The following is a 22,018-nucleotide window of genomic DNA, read 5'->3' on the forward strand; positions in this document are numbered from 1 at the left end:
CTGAGCAGCTGTCACGTTTCCCGGCAGAACAGGGTGTAACATTCTTTTGCTCACCAAGTTTATTTAATGGCACACTCCAACTCTCAGGGCATGCAGTTGGCTGAAAACTTCAACCATTTCCATTCACTGCTGTGAATCCATTACTAAACAGTTTGAATTTTTTTTTTAACCCATTTTAATCTCTTAACAATAAATAAAAACACACTATTTTATACTATTTGGGTCAAATTAATTTTATTATGCTCCAAGATGAATTGCCACCAGTGCAACATCCTATTCACTATACATTTCAAAAAAAAATTCACATACTAAACAAAATTTCAGTTGATAAATGGAAATGAATGATTGAAAGTCTTTATGAATCTCATACATACAATATGTGGCTAGCTGAAATTGTCTATCACATAGCGTTTAGATATAAAAAGCCTCATGCTAGTTTGTTAAACGCGAAGGCTATCAGACAATCGTTTAGCTGGAGTGCATGTGGGAAGCTCTCAGACGACGCACAGGTATAGTGCTGTCCACGGTGCGAGGTGGTGGAGGACTGAAAACATGCAACCTTTACACTAAAGTGGATTTAGTCTTCATGCCTGGACTGAATCCCACAGCTGCTGCTTCAACCAATATTAATTTAGACTTTGTGCAACAACAAAAGTCTAATTTTTTTTTCCTTTAAGAAGAAAGAATAAACTCAATTACCATTGGCAAATTTTATACCCATCTTACATGTTTAGAATTGTGTTTCCAACTCGAAGATTTGATACCCTCTGCTCAGAGCAGCTCCTGATAAATCTTTATCGTAACAAAGTTAGCTAGAAAACCCTGCATTCCTTGCCCCAAAGTGAACAGATGTCTTAAAGTCGGCATTAAAGACATTTCCAAGATATTGTAAAAAATTTATATAATGTCTAAAAGAAAGAAACAAGAAGGAAAATGATCAATATTACTTAAAATAATTACAACGTTCTATTTACCATTTGCACAAATTCCCAATTTTATTGGTTAGTTGTTGTCCAGCCTCATCCACACCAGACCCACAGAGATTAAGCCACAATTAAAAAAAAAAAAAAAGTAAGCAGAAAAAGGTTTTTAGCAGCAGAGGGCACTGTTTTTTGCAAGAAACAAAAAGTCTAGAATCTTTCCCATGAGCTTAAATTATTCCTGCAAGGTAGGTAACATTCTCTGAATAACTTAACTATTGTACTGCACCACTTACTGCTTTCAGCAACAAAACCTTTTAAATTATTTCTCATGATAACTAGATGCATGATCACTAGAGATTATGTGATAACTGGTTAAAATTCAAGCCACATCTTGCAGGTCCAGCCTGTCAAGATCATGCCAATAACTAGATTTTGGTCGGTACAATTACAGAGAGCTTAATTTTTAGTCAGATACTGTGACTATAGTAATGAAATACATTTGGAACTACATTCTGTATATGACTCAATGTGAGAAAAATAGGTGTCTGTATTTAAATCAGATCATTTTTCTACCTAAAATTTAAAGTAGGCAGGTATGATAATTAATGCTATATATATGAAACAATCACTCTTAGGCAGACTAGTGTACTGTAGAGAGGCAAGGAAACCCTAATTTTAACACATCATGTAGCATATAAAACAAATATGAAGGTTGTAAAGTTGTAATTTTCTTTTTAAAAATCTATCATTTGGTTTTGTGTTCCAAGAAACTTGACACTGGGACCACCAATCTTTTAAGAAAAAGGTAACCCTTCACCTGACATTTGACAAAAACCTTGAGAAATTATCAAAATTAAAAAAAAAAAAACACCCAGCATATTATAGTTTCACCATTACAGGGTATACCTTTGCCAACTACGTAAGATTTCTACGGTTGGTATTTCTGAATATCTCAACCCATACAGACTGCAAAATATAAATACTTAATCCTACCTCATTTTTATACTTTTCTGAATTTTACAGTGAATTAATCAAATACCACAATGTATAGCCTCCTTCAGTTCATGTAGTATGGAATTATCTCTAAGATCCCCTAAACTTTAACATCTTAACTTTTCTTTCAGAATAATACCAAAAATACTTTTTAAAAATTTTTTGCCAAAAAGAGCCTGCCACATTTACTATAACACAAAAATAACCTCAGTCAAGTATTAGGTATGCAAGGGCTCCTTATGATTCCAGCCTCCAAATACCAAATCTGTACAACAATAGGCAATATTGCTGTAAGAGGTGTGTTACTCCTTTTCCCAACTAGCATCTCTGTAGTGATTTTATGTAGAGCATATTGCTAAAATTTGAGAACCTGCATCAGTGTAGTGATGTCTAGAGAACTGTGCAATGTATCAGTTTCAACATTCATGTGGCATGTGTTCAAAAAGAAGGGGCTAAATAAACTAAGGTTTGCATCACTTAAAAAAGAATGTAGTGCTATACTAGATTTTAATAAGAAAATTTAGGTACAGAAAAAGTAGGGTATGAAAATAGTGTTTTCCTTCTGGCATTATAACTAAATTACATTAAGGTTTTTGTCAGTCTCACATATAATATTTAAACTCCCTTGTTGATGGAATGAAAAACACTCACAAATCAAGTGAGCATCCTGGTGTAAACGTGCACACAGTCACAGGGAGTAGCTTTGCAGAGGATTATGACAAACCCTTACAGATTAAATGAGGTATTGCACAGATTAATAAAAAAAAAGCAAAAAGGCAACAAAAATATACAGCAAATTGGTAGAACATTTACATGATAATTTTACAGAATCCATAGACAGAAAGTCGTGTTTAGTATTTCACCTTAAAAATATATATATATAATATATAGATCAGTCTTCCCATTCATCATCATCCTCAAAATCTTCATCATCATCTTCATCCTCATCTTCATCTAGAAGAGAATCAGTAAGACAATTAATACACATTACATAATTGACATTATGTATTGACATAAAATGACATTACATAATTTTTGCTATTCAACTTCTAAAATATAACCTGGAGGAATCCAGTTATTAAAATGGTTTAAAATGAATCAATAAAATACATCTAAAGAGTATTTGATTGTGAGCTGAAGATTAGGAGTAAGAAGACTTGGATTCTAGTTCCTTAATCTCTATGGAACCAGTTTCAACCTGTGCTTCCTTATGTGTAAAATCACATGAGTTGATCTCTCTGAATCAGCAGGGCTTCCCTGGTGGCTCAGATGGTAAACAATCTGCCCACAATGCAGGAGACCCGGTTCAATCCCTGGGTTGGGAAGATCCCCTGGAGAAGTAAATGGTTACCCATTCCACTATTCTTTCCTGGAGAATTCCATGCAGGGAGGAGCCTGGTGGGTTACAGTCCATGGGGTTGCAAAGAATCAGACTGGGCAACTAAAACTTCACTTTCTCTGAATCAACACACATATCACAAGAAAAGCTGTAAAAAATATATATATATACTTGCACATTGTTTAGCTGATTTCAGTTATAATTCCAGTGACAGGTAGGAACTGCATCAGCACTAAGGAAAACAGAGTAGGCACCCCAATACCCAATCTCTTTTTCTACCCGATTCTCTCTTGAACCCACTGGCACTGCTCTTTCTCAGTCACCAAGGACCTACTATCACTAAAAGTAAACTTGAACACGAAAGTCGCTCAGTCATGTCCGACTCTTTGCGACCCCATGGACTGTACAGTCCATGGAATTCTCCAGGTCAGAATACTGGAGTGGGCAGCCTTTCCCTTCTCCTAAAGCTGAAGCTCAATTCTCTGTTCTCAGTTTTGTGACCCATCACACCCATCTGACCCAGATGATCACCACACCCTCCTTCAAACTCTTCCCCTGACTTCTAAGATACCACATTCGCCAGTCTTCCAAACTCTATTAGACTTTCTCTTCTCTGTTCATACCCACTTCTTTGATGATCTCATCCAGTTCTGTACCTTTAAATACCATGTACTTAATGACATGCAGATTTATATTAACAGTTCACATCTCTCCCCTGAATCTGACTCATAACCAAATGCCTACTCAACATCTACTTTTAAATTTTTAGTAAGTATCTCAAATTTAATATGTACAGAATCAAATTCCTATCTTTCCTTTCAAACTTGCTCAAATCTTTCTCCATTCTATTAGTGAAAACTTCACTCTTTCAGCTGCTCAGGTCAAAAACCTCAGACTCATCCATCACTCTTTTTTTCCCAAACCTTGTTTTCAATCCATCAACAAACCCAATGTTATCCACATTCAAAGTATAACTAGTATCCAACCACTTCTCAGGAGCTACCAATCTGATTCAAACCTGCATCATCTCCTGCTTGGATCACTGCCACTCATTACTCTGCTAAGAACCTTCCAGTGGCCTCCTACCACATTCATGGCCTCCAAAGCCTTACTCTTGGCTTCCTGTCACCTCTCATACTGCTTCCTTTTTTCTTCCTCATTCTTCTTTCTCTTTCTTCTTTATTCTTCTTGTTCCACCCCTATTGACCTCAGGGAGTTTGTACTGGCTGTACATACTTTTCTGTTTTCTACATGGTTTACTCCCTGAACTCCTTTGAGTCTTTTCTCAAATGATATCTTAGGTAAGCCTCATTATCCTATGATAAATGAAATTCTCTCTCACAGTCTGTTAGTCTTTTCCCTTTTCTGCTTACTTTCTGTCCTTAGTACATATCACTATTTAAAGTACATATTTTCTAATTTGTTTTATTTATGGTCTCTCTCTTTCTTACTGGAATGCATGCTCCATAAAGGCAGGGATTTTTCTTTTCCTCTTATTATCTCAAAATAAATACCTGTGGACTGAATTAGCCTATTCTATCTTTTTAGCACAGTATAGAAATAAAAATGCCTATTTAAGGAAAACAAATGTTGCTAAAGGATCACAGACATCCACATCCTTAAGGGGAAATCAACAGAAAGAAAACATTTATTGAGCACCTACTATGTGCTCAGCAACCTGCTGGTTATTTGCATAATAATTTGCTGTTCATATCAATCATCTGATGTATGAATTCTCTCCATGTAACAAACTGGAGAACTGAGGTCCACCACAGAGAATAAATAATAGATTTAATAAGAACAAAGATCTGCTTCTAGTACATCATGCTCTTCAGTAAATCTCAGCCATTACCACAGCAAAACCCATATTCTTTCTCTCTTTCAAAAATGATACCCATTTAATGGTGGTGTGCATATGTTTAATAACCACAAGTACAAACTATTTTATCCAAATAATGTTTTGGGAAAAAACAAAAAAGAGGAAACAAAAAACTAGGGTTCTTTAGTAAACCCCGGAAACAATATAATTTATCTCATTTCTCAGTCCCAATTCTTACAAATCAGGGAAACCTAAATTTCTTAAGTCACAAGAATGTCTCAGGAATGAGATATAGCAATGTCAAGTCTTTTTTAAGAAGTTGTTTGCCAGGCATTCTATTAATACTTCTAGTTTGGGAAATAAAACTGCCATTTTTGCCAAAACTGTTCTTCTAATTTATGGTTATGACATAGCATCCATTAAGCTTCAAACAGACTAGTCACAGTCACAACTTCTTAAAATATGTCTGAGAACCTAAATCAATAAGTTATCCAATAGCAGGAAGAAAATCTAGAAAAGACTGTGTCATAGAATAAAAAGAGAAACAGAACTTCAAATATTCAAATTTTTAGCTATACATATACAGATGCAAATATACCTGAAGAATGAATGGCTTTGCTCCTCTTCTGCATCACTTCCATTAATGCACCTACAATTCCTGAAGTGGGTGCAGGTGCTGGTGGTGTAGACTCTGGGGCATCAGTTACCTTGGAAAGGAAAGTTAGCAAAACTGAGTAATGCGTCCTTAGCAAAAAGTCTCTCTCTCCAGATAATCTTTCTCTCTTACAATCACTTTATTATTTTAAAACAAAATAAAACCAAGAAAGCAAACAATCAAGCCCAGGATAGGATTAACTGAATTAAGAAAAAAACCAAAAAAAAAAAATTGTTGCTTTAAAAGACTTATGCAAGATATATTTCCCATTCTTAATGTATAGACCATCAATAGATTTCCAAATTTAGATTAAAAATCAAACTTTTTGCTACTTGCCCTTGAAGTTGGGTTACTTCTGTTCATTCTAATACACAATGATAAGAAACTGATAAGAAACTGGCTGATAAGCAACTTTAAAACAGTTATCAAAGGATATTGTTTTATAAAACTGAGGACATATTTAGATTCCTAGAGTTACTAGGTGAGAAGCATATTTTAAGACATTTAAGAGCATTTAAAGAGACATATTTTCCTGAAAAAATCAGCTTTGCTAATAAGCTTTATAATTTTAAATATTATATTTAATATAAAGTTATAATATAAGTATGTATAATAGACAATATATATACTGTAATTCAAAATGAACCTTCTTTCTCATGTATGTGAAACTTACAGGAGATCAGATGGGTAGCCTTCAAAATGTACCTCACAAGGCAACTAACTTTCCCCAACTAAAGTACTGTTTATCTAATATAAACTACATTTGGAGAAAAAAATCAATATTAAAGGAACTCATCAAAGAGACTCCCAGACTTAAGAGAATGAACTTATGGATGCGTGACAGTTCGGGACTTTGGGAAGGTCACGTACACACTGCTATATTTAAAATGGATAACCTATTATATAGCACATGGATGGGGCTTGGGGGAGAATGGATACATGTACAAGCATGTCTGAGTCCCTTCGTTGTTCATCTGAAACTACTACAACATTGTTAATCGACTATACCCCAAAACAAAATAAAAAGTTTTCTTTTTTAAAAAAATACCCTATCAATAAGGGTCTCATTTGACAATCTAATTTCTATATAAAATAATCCCTGATTTCAACACTCCCGACTCTTTTCAACCCCATGGACTGTACAGTCCATGGAATTCTCCAGGCCAGAATACTTGAGTGGGTAGCCTTTTCCTTCTCCAGGGCATCTTCCCAACCCAGGGATTAAACCCAGGTCTTTCGCATTGCAGGATTTCTTTACCAGCTGGGAAGCCCCATTAAAAAAGAGCCTAAAGGAAATCTGTAGAAACTAAGCGGGGGGGGGGGGGGGGGGCGCGCGGGAGAGAAATGCAATTTAGAAAGTACTACTCTATGGGCACTTTGATTAAAATGAGTAGTCATTTATACAAAATACTCACAGTTTGTTAATTTTGTTCCTGACAGTATCCACAGAAAAGTATGTTACTGGTATAATCAAAAATGAAATAGGATAGCTATACTAAATAATTACACATATACATAGCTACCCTTGAATAACATGAGTTTGAATTGCATGGGTCCACTTAAATGCAAATTTTTTTCAATAAATATATTGGGACATTTTTAAAAGATCTTCTACATCTGAAAAAACTTAACAGATGAATCACATTGTCCAAATACATGAAAAAATTAAGAAAAAGTTAGACATGTCATGAATACATAAAACATATGTAGATACAGGCCTACTTTACCATTTACTACCATAAAGTATACACAAATCTATTGTAAGAAGTTAGAATTTATTAAAGCTTATGCACACACAGGGACTTTGGGAAACGCTACATACATGGCACCATTCCCTGTTAACAGAATTGTAAACAAATGTAAAGATACAGTTTTAAATCATAACTGCATAAAATTAATTGCAGAGCACACTGTACTACTGCCCTAATCTTGCAGATACCTTCTGTCGCTAATTCAGTGAGCCAAGCATGAGTATCTACTTGAAACTCCTTGTGATTCCACTAGTGTGAGCAGTTTGTCTCCCCAGTAAATTGTGCATCACAGTAAAAAGTGATCTCTTGCAGTTCTCATGTATTTTTCATTGGATTGAGTGCAATATTGCAATCCTTGAATACAACCATGGCACCCATATGAAGTGCCAACTAGTGATGCTGGAAGTGCTCCAAAGAAGTGGAGAAAAGTCATGACATTACAAGAAAAAGCTGAATTGTGTGATATGTTCTATAGAACATATAAAACCTACGGAGGTTTGCAGCTGCCCACCATTTAAGGATAAATGAATCGAGCATCAAGGATCATAATGAAAAAAGAACAAGAAATTCATGAAGCTATCACTGCAGTTAGGTGTAGGAGACCAACCCCTCCTTTTTCCTCGTCCTCCTCCTCCTCAGCCTACTCAGTGTGAAGACAACGGTGATGACTACCTTTGTGATGATCCACTTCCATTTAAGAGTTGGAAGTAATCATCAGGCCATCATCATGCAGAGTTCCAAAGAACAGCAAGAAGAGATAAGAAGCCCTCCTCAGTGATCAATGCAAAGAAATAGAGGAAAACAACAGAGTGCGAAAGACTAGAGATCTCTCCAATAAAATTAGAGATACCAAGGGAGCTTTTCATGCAAAGATGGGCACAATCTTGGACAGAAATGGTATGGACCTAACAGAAACAGAAGATATTATGAAGAGGTGGCAAAAATACACAGAAGAACTATACAAAAAAGATCTTAATGACCCAGATAACCACAATGGTGTGATCACTCACTTAGAGCCAGACATCCTGGAATACGAAGTCAAGTGGGCCTTAGGAAGCATCACTATGAACACAGCTAGTGGAGGTGATGGAATTCCAGTTGAGCTATTTCAAATCCTAAAAGATGATGCTGTGAAAGTACTGCACTCAATATGCCAACAAATTTGGAAAACTCAGCAGTGGCCACAGGACTGTAAAAGGTCAGTTTTCATTCCAATCCTAAACAGAGGCAATGTCAAAGAATGCTTAAACTACTGCACAGTTGCACTCATCTCACATACTAGCAAAGTAATGCTCAAAATTCTCAAAGCTAGGCTTCAACAGTACGTGAACCGTGAACTTCCAGATGTTCAAGCAGGATTTAGAAAATGCAGATGAACCAGAGATTAAATTGCCAACATCTGATGGATCACTGAAAAAGCAAGAGAGTCCCAGAAAAACATCTACTTCTGCTTTATTGACTAAGCTAAAGCCATTGACTGTGTGGATCACAACAAACTGTGGAAAATTCTTAGAGATAGGAATACCAGATCACCTGACCTGCCTCTTGAGAAATCTGTATGCAGATCAAGAAGCAACTGTTAGAACCAGACAAGGAACAACAGACTGGCTGCAAAATCAGGAAAGGAGTAGTCAAAGCTGTACATTGTCACCCTGCTTATTTAACTTATATACAGAGTACATCATCCAAAATGCAGGGCTGGATGAAGCACAAGCTGGAATCAAGACTGCCAGGAGAAATATCAATAATCTCAGATATGCAGATGACACCGGCCTTATGGCAGAAAGGGAAAAAGAACTAAAGAGCCTCTTGATGAAAGTGAAAGAGGAGAGTGAAGAAGTTGGCTTAAAACTCAACATTCAAAAAACGAAGATCATGGCATCTGGTCCTATCATTTCATGGTGAATATATGTGGAAACAATGGAAACAGCGACAGATTTTATTTTGGGGGGCTCCAAAATCACTGCAGATAGTGATTGCAGCCACAAAATTAACGCCTGCTCCTTAGAAGAAAAGCTATGACCAACCTAGACAGCATATTAAAAAGCACAGACATTACCCTGTCAAAAAAGGTCTGTCAAGTCAAAGCTATGGTTTTTCCAGTGGTCATGTATGGATGTGAGAGTTGGACTATAAAGAAAGCTGAGCGCTGAAGAATTGATGCTTTGAACCATGGTGTTGGGGAAGACTACTGAGGGTCCACTGGACAGCAAGGAGATCAAACCAATCAATCCTAAAGGAATTCAGTCCTGAATATTCATTGGAAAGACTGATGCTGAAGCTGAAACTTCAATAGTTTGACCACCTGATGTGAAGAACTGACTCATTGGAAAAGACCCTGATGCAGGGAAAGATTGAAGACAGGAGAAGGGGATGACAGAGGATGAGATGGTTGGATGGCATCACCAACTCAATGGACATGAGTTGAGCAAGCTCCGGGAGTTGGTGATGGACAGGAAGCTGGCGTGCTGCTCTCCATGGGGTCACAAAGAGTTGGACTGAGTGACTGAACTGAACTGATCATGTCATACAGTTAATAAAATAAACTTATCTGTTGTTTAAGTGTGCTTTTTTGTAAAAATCTAATAACGACATGACAAGAACTGTATGAAATATTTTTGTATCAACATTGCCCAAGTATTCATCATGTAAGACACAGTGTACAAGATTGAATTATATCACCATGCGGTGCCTCTCATAACTGGAGAAACTGTGTAGTTGCCTATCATCACAGGTAAGTGGTTTTGAAAGAAACAACGTTTCCAATACAGTATTAAGAATATGACTGTAGTAATATAGGCCATAAAAATTTTATAATTAATTTATTATTTTATAATAATATTGAATATACTATGCTACCATAAAGCAATCATTATCATTATCAATGTATGAATTGTTATACCTGTAAATAACTATAAATTTCTCATATTTTCATTTTCAATGTCTAGTATATTACATATAACATCTAGCATTATATAAAGAATATATATATATAAAAGAATATTGACCAATAATGACATAGGTACCAACAGACTATTCATCTTTGAGCAGATGATGTAAAGTTATAGTATCAATAAATCCAATTCAGTACTGTAAATGTATTTTCTCTTATGATTTTCTTAACATTTCTCTTCTCTAGCTTACTTAGTTATAAGAATATAGTATATAGTATAATATATATAAAACATACAAAATATGTTAATTTTTATGTTATTGTAAGGCTTCCAGATAACAACAGGCCATTAGTAATTAAGTTTTGGGGGAGTCAAAAGTTATACACACATCTGACTGCTCAGGGGGCTGGTACATATAAACTCCCATGCTATCCAAGGGTCAACTTATGTACCTGAAATTCTAAAGGGTATGGCCCCATGAAAATTTGCTCTTCATCTGGGCTGTGGTCATTTTGACAATAATTCTGCCCACTAACAACTATTCAAAGTTCCTAAGAATCCTTTAGTCAGAAGTAAATGGGAAGAGGGAACAGTTGATTATTCAGAGGCTGATCTAAGTATCATTCTGGATACATGTTAAGAAAAGATCTAACTAAACACATTTTAAAGACCAGAAGTTTCTTAAATCTCTGCTATGCTAATGTTTAAATGCCTTCATTCAATTAGTTGTGTTCCCTATCTGTCATTTCCTTCCTGGACAGTTTCTAGGATTTAGGAATTTATAATTCTCTACATACTGCAAAATAATTTTCCATTAAAAATTTCCTTCTTTTAGTTCCATTTACTTCATAGAAAAAGCTATCATTTGTAACTGTCTGAAGTCCTGCAGAAAAGACCACGAACTGAGGTCTGGAGGAAGTGTATGAATGTTAGGTAGCTTAGGCTTTAGGTCAGGGGTCAGGAAACTACGGCATGGGCCAAATCTAGTCTGCCTTGTCTTTTTGTATAACTTTATTAAAGCTAAGAATGATTTCTACACTTTTAAATGGTTGAAAGAAAACAAAAATGAAAGAATATTTGTGATATGTGCAAATTATCTGAAATTCAAATTTCAGTGTCCATAAATACAGCTTTATAGAGCGCAACCACATCCATTCATTTATGTGCTGTCTACGGCTGCTTTCACAGAACATGTACGGCTGTTCCATCTGTTGTACAACAGCAGAGCTGAGCAGCTGTAACATACTATATGGGTTTGCAAGCCTAAAATGTTTACTGTCTAGTCCTTTAAAGAAAAAAGTTTGGTAACCTTTGCTCTAAGTGAAAGTGAAGTCGCTCAGTCGTGTCTGATTCTTTGTGATCCCATGGACTGCAGCATACCAGGCTTCTCTGTCCACGGGATTTTTAAGGCAAAGGTCCTGGAGTGGGTTGCCATTTCCTTCTCCAGAGGATCTTCCCGACCCACGGATCGAACCTGGGTCTCTCACACTGCAGGCAGATGGTTTACCGTCTGAGCCACCAGGGAAGCCCTGCTCTAGAAGGTGAAATGATGATCTCATCCAGCTCAGAGAATCCAAAATCATCTGCCATCACTACAGAAATTCTTCAATTCTCTGTGGAGTCTGATTCCCTACTAATCTAAATTTCAGACACAGAAACTTTAAAATATAGTTTAGTTTTCATAAAGTTAATGGCCTGACTTTACCAAAATGATTACGATTGGTTTTAATATGGCTACTTTTACTTCTGTGTAGTTTAATAAAGATTTTTCTCACAATTAAATTTTATTTAAAAGTCTAGAACGATGAATTTTGAACACAGTGCAATATTCTCTTTATGAAGTTCTATAATAGGCAAACTAAAACTATGGTGACAGAAATAAGATCAGTGATTCTTTTTGAGAAGGGAGAGAGGCATGAGGGAACTTTCTGGGGTGGTATTTTGATACAGCAATATAGGTTACACAGGTAAAGGTATAAATGTGTGTATTTTATGGTATTAAAAATATCAGAAATTCATAGGGTTAAAAAAATACCAAGAGAAGAAGTAAAAATAAAGATTTCTTTCCGAAGATGTCTTATAATATTTTAAAAATTTCATGAAGACAGGTAGTCTAGATTGAAAAGAATGGATTACTTACAGATTTCAGTTGAATACCCTGTCGTATCTGGTCTAAAAGTGCATCCCTTCCGGAGCAGGACACTGGCCGACTGTTCTGTTCCACTTTTTTTAGCTGAGCACCCTCTCTAATTTGATCTAAAAGAGCTGCTTTGCTTCCTGCAGGAGTTGGAACTTGGTGGTCACCATCAGAAGGGAGGCCAGGGGGAGGTGGTGGCCCTGGTGGAGGCGGAGGCGGAGGAGGAGGCGGTGGTGCCACTGACCCGCTCACTGACAGAGGTGGAGGTGGTGGTGGAGGCCCTGAAGGTGCTGAGGAGGGAAGAGCTGGAAGTGGAGGAGGGTACATCCTGTTTGGCGGTGGTGGAGGGACTCCTACACCCGGCCTGGATGGAGGCGGTGGTGGCGGTGCAGCTGTGGGAGCTCTTGAAGGTGGTGGAGGAGGAGCCCCTCTTCCCCTGGCAGGAGGGGGAGGAGGGCCCGAGCTATGTGGAGGCGGGGGAGGAGGGGGCGGCCCTCCCCTTGATGGTGGTGGAGGTGGTGGTGCTGAAATACAAACAGAAAAGAGAAAGCATGCTTTTCTCCCCCACAAACATTATACTGAAAAAGCAACATATTTCAACATGCATTAAAACAGTATGAGGAAAGGCCTCATCTTTGTATTTTATTTTACAAAGCTATCTGAGCAAAGATGATATCTTACAATTCTTATGATATCTTATAATTTCCAATAATTTGGGAATTCTCAGCCTAAAGATCACTTTCCTCGTCTTGAAAAAGTATTCGCTGAAGTAGTAGAATTTAGTTATTAGAAATCAGCACCACTTCTCAAGGTAAGGGAATAAACATATTTTTATATAATAATAATAAAACTATAACAAAGAAATTAAACATTTTGGTCAATAAGCATCATTTTACATTTTAATAAAAATTAATGGTTACTTTTCCTCTTTAAAGAATCAAGTGTAGTTAGTTAGCTGTTCTATGCAGTTAATTTACATTCAGAATTAAATAGCTAATGTAGTATAATCTATTAAAATTTATTCAAGTTAATCTGAGCTAAACTCAGCTGAAATGTTCAACTACTTATTCAGGAGACATTAACAAATTTACTGAAAATTTCTAAACACTGTAAAATTCAAGTTAGTAAAATATTAACATTACTCTGGTAGTAATAATATATACCTTCTTATTTTGCTAAAGGTAAAGTGTAAGTTAAAACACAGAAATTCAAAGTATAAATTTATTCCATTTCCAGAGGCATGATTTTAACAAGAGCGTACACAAATTTACAGAATAATAAACTTCATTATTTTTTCATTAAAGAGTGAGTAGGAAAACAATAACTTTCTTTTTTTAAGGAATAAAGCTATTTATATTTACTGGTACAAACTAATACATTCTTGATGGATAGTTCTATAGTCTATACACCTTAATTTCAAATAATAGGGTTAGATGCTCAAAAATGCAATGATACCAAGAGGAAAAAAAAAACAACCCTCACTTCAAAGGAAAGCCAAACATTATTTTCTGATTTCATTTGAGACAATCATGGGAAATATGCTATAAAATACGGTATCAAATGTAGTCATAAATATGAGATGAAAAAGACAGTAAGGCAAGGCTCACAAGGGTATTGTCTCCTGATACAGAGACTTTTAAAACTGGAAACATGGAGCAGCAAACAGGACAGTCATCCTACTTGGATATAAGCCGCCCCTGAGGGAAGTGCCCATGATTTACACTCAAGGCATGCTGCTGCTGCAGCTAAGGTTCACCCAATTTTCTCACCAGATCCAAAGCAAGAAGACAAACTTGCTAAGACCAGTCTTTTTCCAACATAGTTTGTAGTAACAGTAAAACCAAGAGGACATGGTCTATGTACGTTACGTACACCCCCTGAATAAGAGAGTACGTCAAATCCTCCAAGCAGATACAAAGATTTCATTTTAATCAATTTAAGGCTTGCATTTCAAAAAGCAATGATATTTACCTGAACTAGTATTTTTTATGATTTAATTGTTTGCTAATCAAGAGGAAAAGGACTCACTCTATTCTACTACAAAAACTGTATTGTTAGTCAATCATTTCCTGTGGTTTTGCTAAGGACTCTGGAACCATAATCTTCTATGTACAGTGAAGAATCTCTTCAGTAGAGAGAATAAAGTTCTTCTGAACTGGGAGTAAGCACACTGATTGGAATAATTTGGGATTCAGCTAAAAATCATTCAAGGTGAAGGTGAAGTCGCTCAGTCATGTCCGACTCTGCGACCCCGTGGACTGTAGCCTACCAGGCTCCTCCGTCCATGGGATTCTCCGGGCAAGAATACTGGAGTGGGGTGCCATTTCCTTCTCCGAGACACTAAATTACTGTTCAGGCAAGGGGAGAGCATTAATTTATAGTGAATAAATTATCAGCTATACCAAATTTGGGTATAGCACCAGTTCAGCATTTCTATTCTCTGAAAAGTGACTGGAAATATCTCTATCATTTTCGTGAGGAAAACATCTATTACCACCTTTCTATGTTTATAATCTGTACTATGACTACATAAAAAGGAAAGCATGCTGAAGACATGCCATACCCCAAGGCAAAAATATGAAGGAATTAAGACAGGAGAAGACAGGAGAGGTGGCACAGCGTTAGCCAGGTTCACATGCACAGAAACGTCTACTGGGCAGACACCACACACCACTATGACAAAGTCTGAAGGCCTACAGGTTTTCAAAACTCTGAGTCACCACAAACACCAGATTCAGAATGGCAATGATAGTTCTTAGATATTCAATTAGTAAATAAAAAGCATGACACAAAAGTTACAACAAATCAAACTGTCCTTACTGTCAACGCTTAGTGAGAAAGGAAGAAAGACTGAAGCTTTCAGAAAAAAACTTCATCTTGGCAGTTTTTTGGTACACAGTAACGTACAGTTACACTTTATGGTACACTAAAATGAAAAGCTGATATACTTAAAAATAATTATTTCAGATCAAGTTAAGAGTAACCAGTAGATAACTCTAGATATTTGATATTTAAGGGAATTATAAGCAGAAATTATAAACAATATAAATAAATTAATATTTAAAAGAAATGTGTTACAGAATTCAGGAAACACTTTGAAGAACTGCTCTCATGCACTCTCATCAGGATTAAGCAAACCAGGCATATATTATTCAACACAGATCTAAATCTATGGAAATACTGACAACTACCTGAGTTGTCCTTTACCCAACTGCATGTTTATGTTTAGTCCTCCCCGCTTAAAGCTCAACATTCAGAAAACGAAGATCTTGGCATCTGGTTTCATCACTTCATGGCAAATAGATGGGGAAACAGTGGACACAATGGCTGACTTTATTTTTCTGGGCTCCAAAATCACTGCAGATGGTGTCTGCAGCCATGAAATTAAAAGATCCTTACTCCTTGGAAGAAAAGTTATGACCAACCCAGAAAGCGTATTAAAAAGCAGAGACATTACTTTGCCAACAAAGGTCCATCTAGTCAAAGCTATGGTTTTTCCAGTGGTCATGTATGGATGTGAGTGTTGGACTGTGAAGAAAGCTGAGCGCCAAAGAACTGATGCTTTTGAACTGTGGTGTTGGAGAAGACTCTTGAGAGTCCCTTGGACTGCAAGGAGATCCAACCAGTCTCCTTTTCTCCTTCAGAAAAGGAGATTAGCCCTGGGATTTCTTTGGAAGGACTGATGCTAAAGCTGAAACTCCAATACTTTGGCTACTTGATGCGGACAGCTGACTCATCTGAAAAGACCCTGATGCTAGGAAAGACTGAGGGCAGGAGGAGAAGGGGATGACAGAAGATGAGATGGTTGGATGGCATCACCGACTCGATGGACATGGGTTTGGGTAGACTCCGGGAGTTGGTGATGGACAGGGAAGCCTGGCGTGTTGCAGTTCATGGGGTCACACAGAATCGGACATGACTGAGTGAATGAACTGAACTGCCCCAAATTAATGTAAAAATATTAAGTATATTTTATGTAGGTTATTGAAATGATGCCAAGTGTAAAAACCTATCACTAAAAATAAGTATAATAAGTAATAATAAAAAAAGGCAGGGTAACCCACAGAATTTCAAAAAAATTAAATTACAGACAAAAATGAACTCTGACTCATAGAAATAAATTTCCTTTCTTACTTTAGCATCTATATACCCCAAACATTAGTTTGAATAAAGGCAAGAAAACCTTACTGGATTAGTTTTGGAGGCAGGATAAATGAGTTATAGCTTCTTTGAAAATAAACACATGCATAATTTAGGACACTGGGTCAAATAACATCCCCCATACATACCACTCCATTGTGGTGGACCTAAAGAGCAGATTATTTATTATAAATTAATGGACTTCAAACAACTGCACAGATACACAAAAAGATATACTGGAAATAAGGTTTACCACTTTTTACAAGCCTGATGACATGATTTTACAAAGTAATTTTAAGAAATTTGAGTCAGGTCTTACAAAACCTATTTTTATGGCAACTTCATAAATTCTCCCTATTTGTATCATACTTTTGAACGTGCTATATGCTTTGCCTAGGAAACATTTCCATAATAAATCATTATCTGTCTTTTCATTCTTCCTCTTAAAAAATATATCTTCTATAAAATCATTCTTGGGTGTCTAAAAAGTTCCACTCTGGGAGTTAAGATTCTTGACTATTAAGTTCCTGAAGTATATTTTTGGTAATGCCTATGAAATTTTTCCTTTGCTTTAGGTAATTCAATTGAGGACTTTGCCTAATTTGATATTTTAAAAGCAGCTAGAATAAAAAGCAGTAATAAGAAAGTTTAAAAAAAATAAACTCAGTCAAGTTAATACAAACCACTCTCGGTTACAGATATTCAACTGAGAGGCCAGCAATATGGACTGTCTAATAAATGCCAAGAGTATTTATAAACTTATAAATTCAGACAGTTTAGAGAGATCCTGGAGCATCATCTGGTATAAGATGAAGGTGAGCGGTAACAGAAGAGAAAAAGAGAGTCAAGGAACAAACTAGGTCTTCCAGACCTCCATCATTTGCACACTAATTATAACCATGACTTATTTTGGCAGCATTTAAAAACAATGTTGCCCAGATGTTTTTATTAAAACTCCATACAATTTGGAAATGTGATTTTTTTCAACAAAATAAGATAAATCATCATCATACTGTTTTCAATGGAATTAGCATTGTGTTTCCACAACAGCAATTATGACTGTATGATTGTTTACATTATCTGTTGTCACAATAGATAGTAAGATTTCTGAGGGCAGAAACCATATCTTTGTATCTAAATATCCTGAGTAGAGACTAGTGCTAACACAATAATGTTTACTGACTATATAATGAATGAACATCAGCAGTGAAAAAGATACAGGTAGGTCCAATACCTAATTTAAAATGTCACTGCACGGGGATGACCCAGAGAGATGTTATGGGGAGGGGAGGTGGGAGGGGGTTCATGTTTGGGAACACATGTACACCTGTGGTGGATTCATGTCACTGTATGGCAAAACCAATACAGTATTGTAAAGTAAAATAAAGTAAAAATAAAAATTAAAATAAATAAATAAATAAAATAAAATGTCAGTTAAATTCTTCAAAAGAATGCTTTGATTATCTGGAGCTTTTGTTTTGCTACAGTGTCTTACCATGAGTATGCAAAAAGGAGAAAGAAAAGTAGCCCCCAATGAATAAACTGGCAAAGAGGTAACAGTCATATTGGAAAACTCAGAGTTAACTGTATTTACATTTAATTGTGACAATTATTAAGATATGACCAAAAAATATGGTGACTTAAATAAAATATCAAATCTGAAAAAGGTGCAAGTTGTCTGTGTTTTCCGGTACCAAACGGCGAGTTTTATATTTTAGCTAAGAAAAAAATTTATTTCAAAATAAACAGATTTTACATTATTTATATTCTAAAAATGCTTATTATACATTATAGAATTCTTAATGACATTTAAATTACTACTTCCAATTGTAATAAATGCAACTTTGATAGTGGTCTCTAACATTTACCAAGTGAAATATGCAACTACACTTTTTTATTCTAAAACCAAACAGTCAGAAGACTTTTTTCATGAATATAAGACTTTTAAATAGTTAGAAAAGCCTTGACAAGTTTTTTAGTTATGCTGAAATAATGTAAAATATAGTACACTGGGCTAAACAAGTTATCCCATAAATTACAACATTCTGCTTAAGGAAGGTTCACATGAACATATGTAGCTGTCATCCATGCAACTGACCTCAAAAGATTCAAAGGAAAAATAGTCAGAATGCCTAAATAGAAATAAAAGTTACCTTGCCTTCGTAGTTCATTTTTAACAGCTTCAACACCTCCTGTTTTTTCAATGAAGTCATATATAACTTTTGATGTTTCTCTGTCTTTAAGTTGTGCCTCTGAGATTCCACACATATCAAAAAGATTCTTCAATTCTGGATCCAAATTATTCAGCTACAACAGAGAAAATAACTGCTAACTATAAAATCTATCCCCAATTTTTCACAACAGCAAGTTAAAATTTTATTCTCATATCTGTGCCTTTTATGAAATTATTTTGTTTATAAATTTTTAATATAGTTAGAATATTTATATGCTAAGTAAATATCTTATAAAAAACAGAAAAAAATAAGAACAAATAGGCTTTATATTCTATGTTTTCTTTTTGTTTCCTACCTTTGTAAAGAAAGCATCTTATTTAGATTTTTACCAATCCCTTCATGACTGATACATCTCTAAAGTTCATCTATTCTACCTTGTCCTAAATAAAATTTAGATTAAATCTATTCAAAAATTTGAGGTCAAGTACCTCTTCATAACCCAAGTAACCCTGTAAAATGCCCAATACAAAGAGGCATTCAAAAATACTGTGGTGCTGTTTATGACAAGACATGGAAGCAACCTCAGAGTCAGCTGACAGGAATGGATAAAGATGTGGTACATATATACAATGGAGTATTGCTCAGCCATTGAAAATGAAATAATGCCATTTGCAGCAGCACAGATGGACCTGGAGAGTGTCATACTGACTGAATGAAGCAGATCAAATAGAGAAATATCATACGGCATCCCTTATATGTGGAATCTAAAAAGAAACGATACAACTGAACTTACAGAAAAGCAGACGACTTACAGCCTTAGAGAAGGAACTTACGGTTGCCAAATGGAAATGTATACACTGCTATATTTAAAATGCTTAACTAACAAGGACCTACTCTACAGCACATGGGACTCTGCTTGATGTCATGTGGCAGCCTGGATGGGAAGGGAGTTTGGGAGAGAATGTGCATGCTAAGTTGCTTCTGTCGTGTACGACTCTTTGTGATTCTATGGACTGTAGCCTGGTAAGCGTCTCTGTCCATGTGATTCTCCAAGCAAGAATACTGGAGTGGGTTGCCATGCCCTCCTCCAGGGATCTTCTCAACCCAGGTATCGAACTCACGTTTCCTATGTCTCCTGCATTGGTGGTTCTTTACCACTAGAACCACCTAGGAAGCCCCTGGGGGAGAGTGGGTATATGTATATGTATGGCTGAGTCCCGTCACTTCACCTCAGACTATCAAAACATTGTTTGTTGATTGGCTATACCCTAATAGAAAAAATAAATTTTTTTTTAAAATTTTAAATATTGTGGTGCTACCACTGTAGTTCTATTAATAAAAAAGTAACCAAAATAATTTTTGATTCTAATCACAAATAATATTTCTTTTCGACATAATTTTTCCAAACCGTGATTATCAGTCAAATGTTAAATACGCAAACTTAGGTAACCAATTTTCAATTATTTTGCTCAAATGCTATAAATGAATGAATGTTGAAATCACCAAAAAGTGTAATAGAATAAAAAGATCTAGACAATCTTTGGATATTCAGAATGTGACCTTAGTACTTTCAAGTAATTTGGCTTATATTCCCCTCAAATGATCACTTTGAAGAAACAATTTTCTCCTCTTTGGCTTTCAAAACATAGAGATTTCATATTATAGTAGATAAAGCCAAAGAGTTAAAAAAAAAAAAAAAAAAACCTCTCTAAAGAGAGTCTCTAAAGAGTCTTAGTTTCTAAAGAGACTTAGCCATCAATGATAGAACAATACATGATTTCAACCCTCAGTGGAATATGAACATAAATGTAAGCACATTCAACCAAACACTAGAACTCACAAAAATGTATAAGAATAAAAGTCTAAAAGTAGGACATGACATTCCCACATATTTAGAGTTATAACATTTATGGCTTGAAAATAACTTACATCAAAGCCAGTATTCGGATCCCAACCCACATGTCCAATGTGTCTAAAGTAGCAGACAGAAAAAAAAAACAGAAAAAAAAAAAAAGGCGTAAGTGACAATAAAAACATAATATACATGAAATCCAACCCAACCAGTGAATTTTTGGCCTGAACTAATGGTTCTCATAGACATAATCATTTTCACGGAAAAAAAGAGACCAGGAGACCAGGATTCTAGCCCCAGCTCCACTACTAACTGAGTCCTAACATTTTTGCACGATCTTTCTGAGCATCCATTTCCTTAACTGTCAAACTAGCGTAAGAATACAAGCATTACATGTGTAAGAGGACAGGAATTCTGTAATGAAGAAACGAAGTAATGCATATGAGAATGCTTGAAATACATCAAATGAATATCAAAGGTTTGATGCCTACAATAGACTGTGTGTTTTCCAAAAGCTCCTATCTTGAGATCGAATCCCAATGTTATAATTCCTGGAGATGAGGATTTGGGGAGGTAATCAGGTCATGAAGGTGGATTCCCCAAGAATAGGATTGGTGCCATTAAGAAAGAGGCCTGGAGAGCTCTCTCGCCCTCTTCCAACATGTGAGGACACAATGAGAAGACGGCAATGAACTAAGAAGTGGGATTTTACAAGACACTAAATAAATCTTGCCTGCCTCTTTACATCCTCCAGAACTGTGAGAAATAAATTTCTGTTCTTTATCAGCTATCCAGTTTATAGTATTCTGATAGCAGCCCAAACAGAATAGGACAATGCCTTTAGGTAATTTCCAAATATCATCTATAGGGAAAAGTGAGATTTCATTTTCATGTCCAACAATTAGTTGAAAAAGCAACTCTAATTTTTCTTTTCTGACAGGTGGAAAAGTAAATTAACTAAGATTCATAAAAAGTCTATTGATCAATAGCCTTTAAAAACTCTAACAACAAAATTATAGCTGAAGGTATGCAAGCAATAAATGGAAGGGGCCTCCCAAAAAGAAAACAGAACTTTCTAACAATTTAAAAAAAAGAGTAGAAATGAATAAATCAAAAGTAAAGAATAATAAAAGAACTGCCTTACTGGAAATTGCTCGGTGTTCCAATATCTGCCTTAGTTAACCTCTTCTTTTTAGCTTTTCCTTTTTTCTTTTCTTTGGTATGGGAGATATTGTTGATTTGTGGACCATAAAATCTATTTGTGGTAATTTCTGGATTTTTTATGTCAACTGTTGCCATGGGTAGATTAGGACCTGCAAATATAGTCAAAATAATATGAAA

At 35.8% G+C, this 22,018-nt stretch overlaps 1 protein-coding gene across 3 annotated transcripts in view; it reads right to left on the reverse strand.

Annotated features, from left to right (window-relative positions):
* Nucleotides 1-207: 207 nt before the first annotated feature.
* Nucleotides 208-22,018, reverse strand: part of WASL (WASP like actin nucleation promoting factor) — an 84,384-nt gene continuing 62,573 nt past the window's right edge. For 2 of the 3 annotated variants that reach the window (XM_015095366.4, XM_060415091.1), the window contains exons 6-11: nt 21,822-21,990; nt 20,755-20,797; nt 18,805-18,958; nt 12,515-13,035; nt 5,673-5,781; nt 208-2,870 (exon numbers count right to left, since the gene is read on the reverse strand). In XM_015095366.4, the coding sequence (XP_014950852.2) occupies nt 2,809-2,870; nt 5,673-5,781; nt 12,515-13,035; nt 18,805-18,958; nt 20,755-20,797; nt 21,822-21,990 (1,058 nt within the window). In that variant the 3' untranslated portion in view covers nt 208-2,808. The remainder of the gene's footprint in view (nt 2,871-5,672; nt 5,782-12,514; nt 13,036-18,804; nt 18,959-20,754; nt 20,798-21,821; nt 21,991-22,018) is intronic. The other variant, XM_060415090.1, reaches the window with a different exon arrangement.

This window comes from Ovis aries, chromosome 4 (genome assembly GCF_016772045.2).
Source record: "Ovis aries strain OAR_USU_Benz2616 breed Rambouillet chromosome 4, ARS-UI_Ramb_v3.0, whole genome shotgun sequence".
NCBI lineage: Eukaryota > Metazoa > Chordata > Mammalia > Artiodactyla > Bovidae > Ovis > Ovis aries.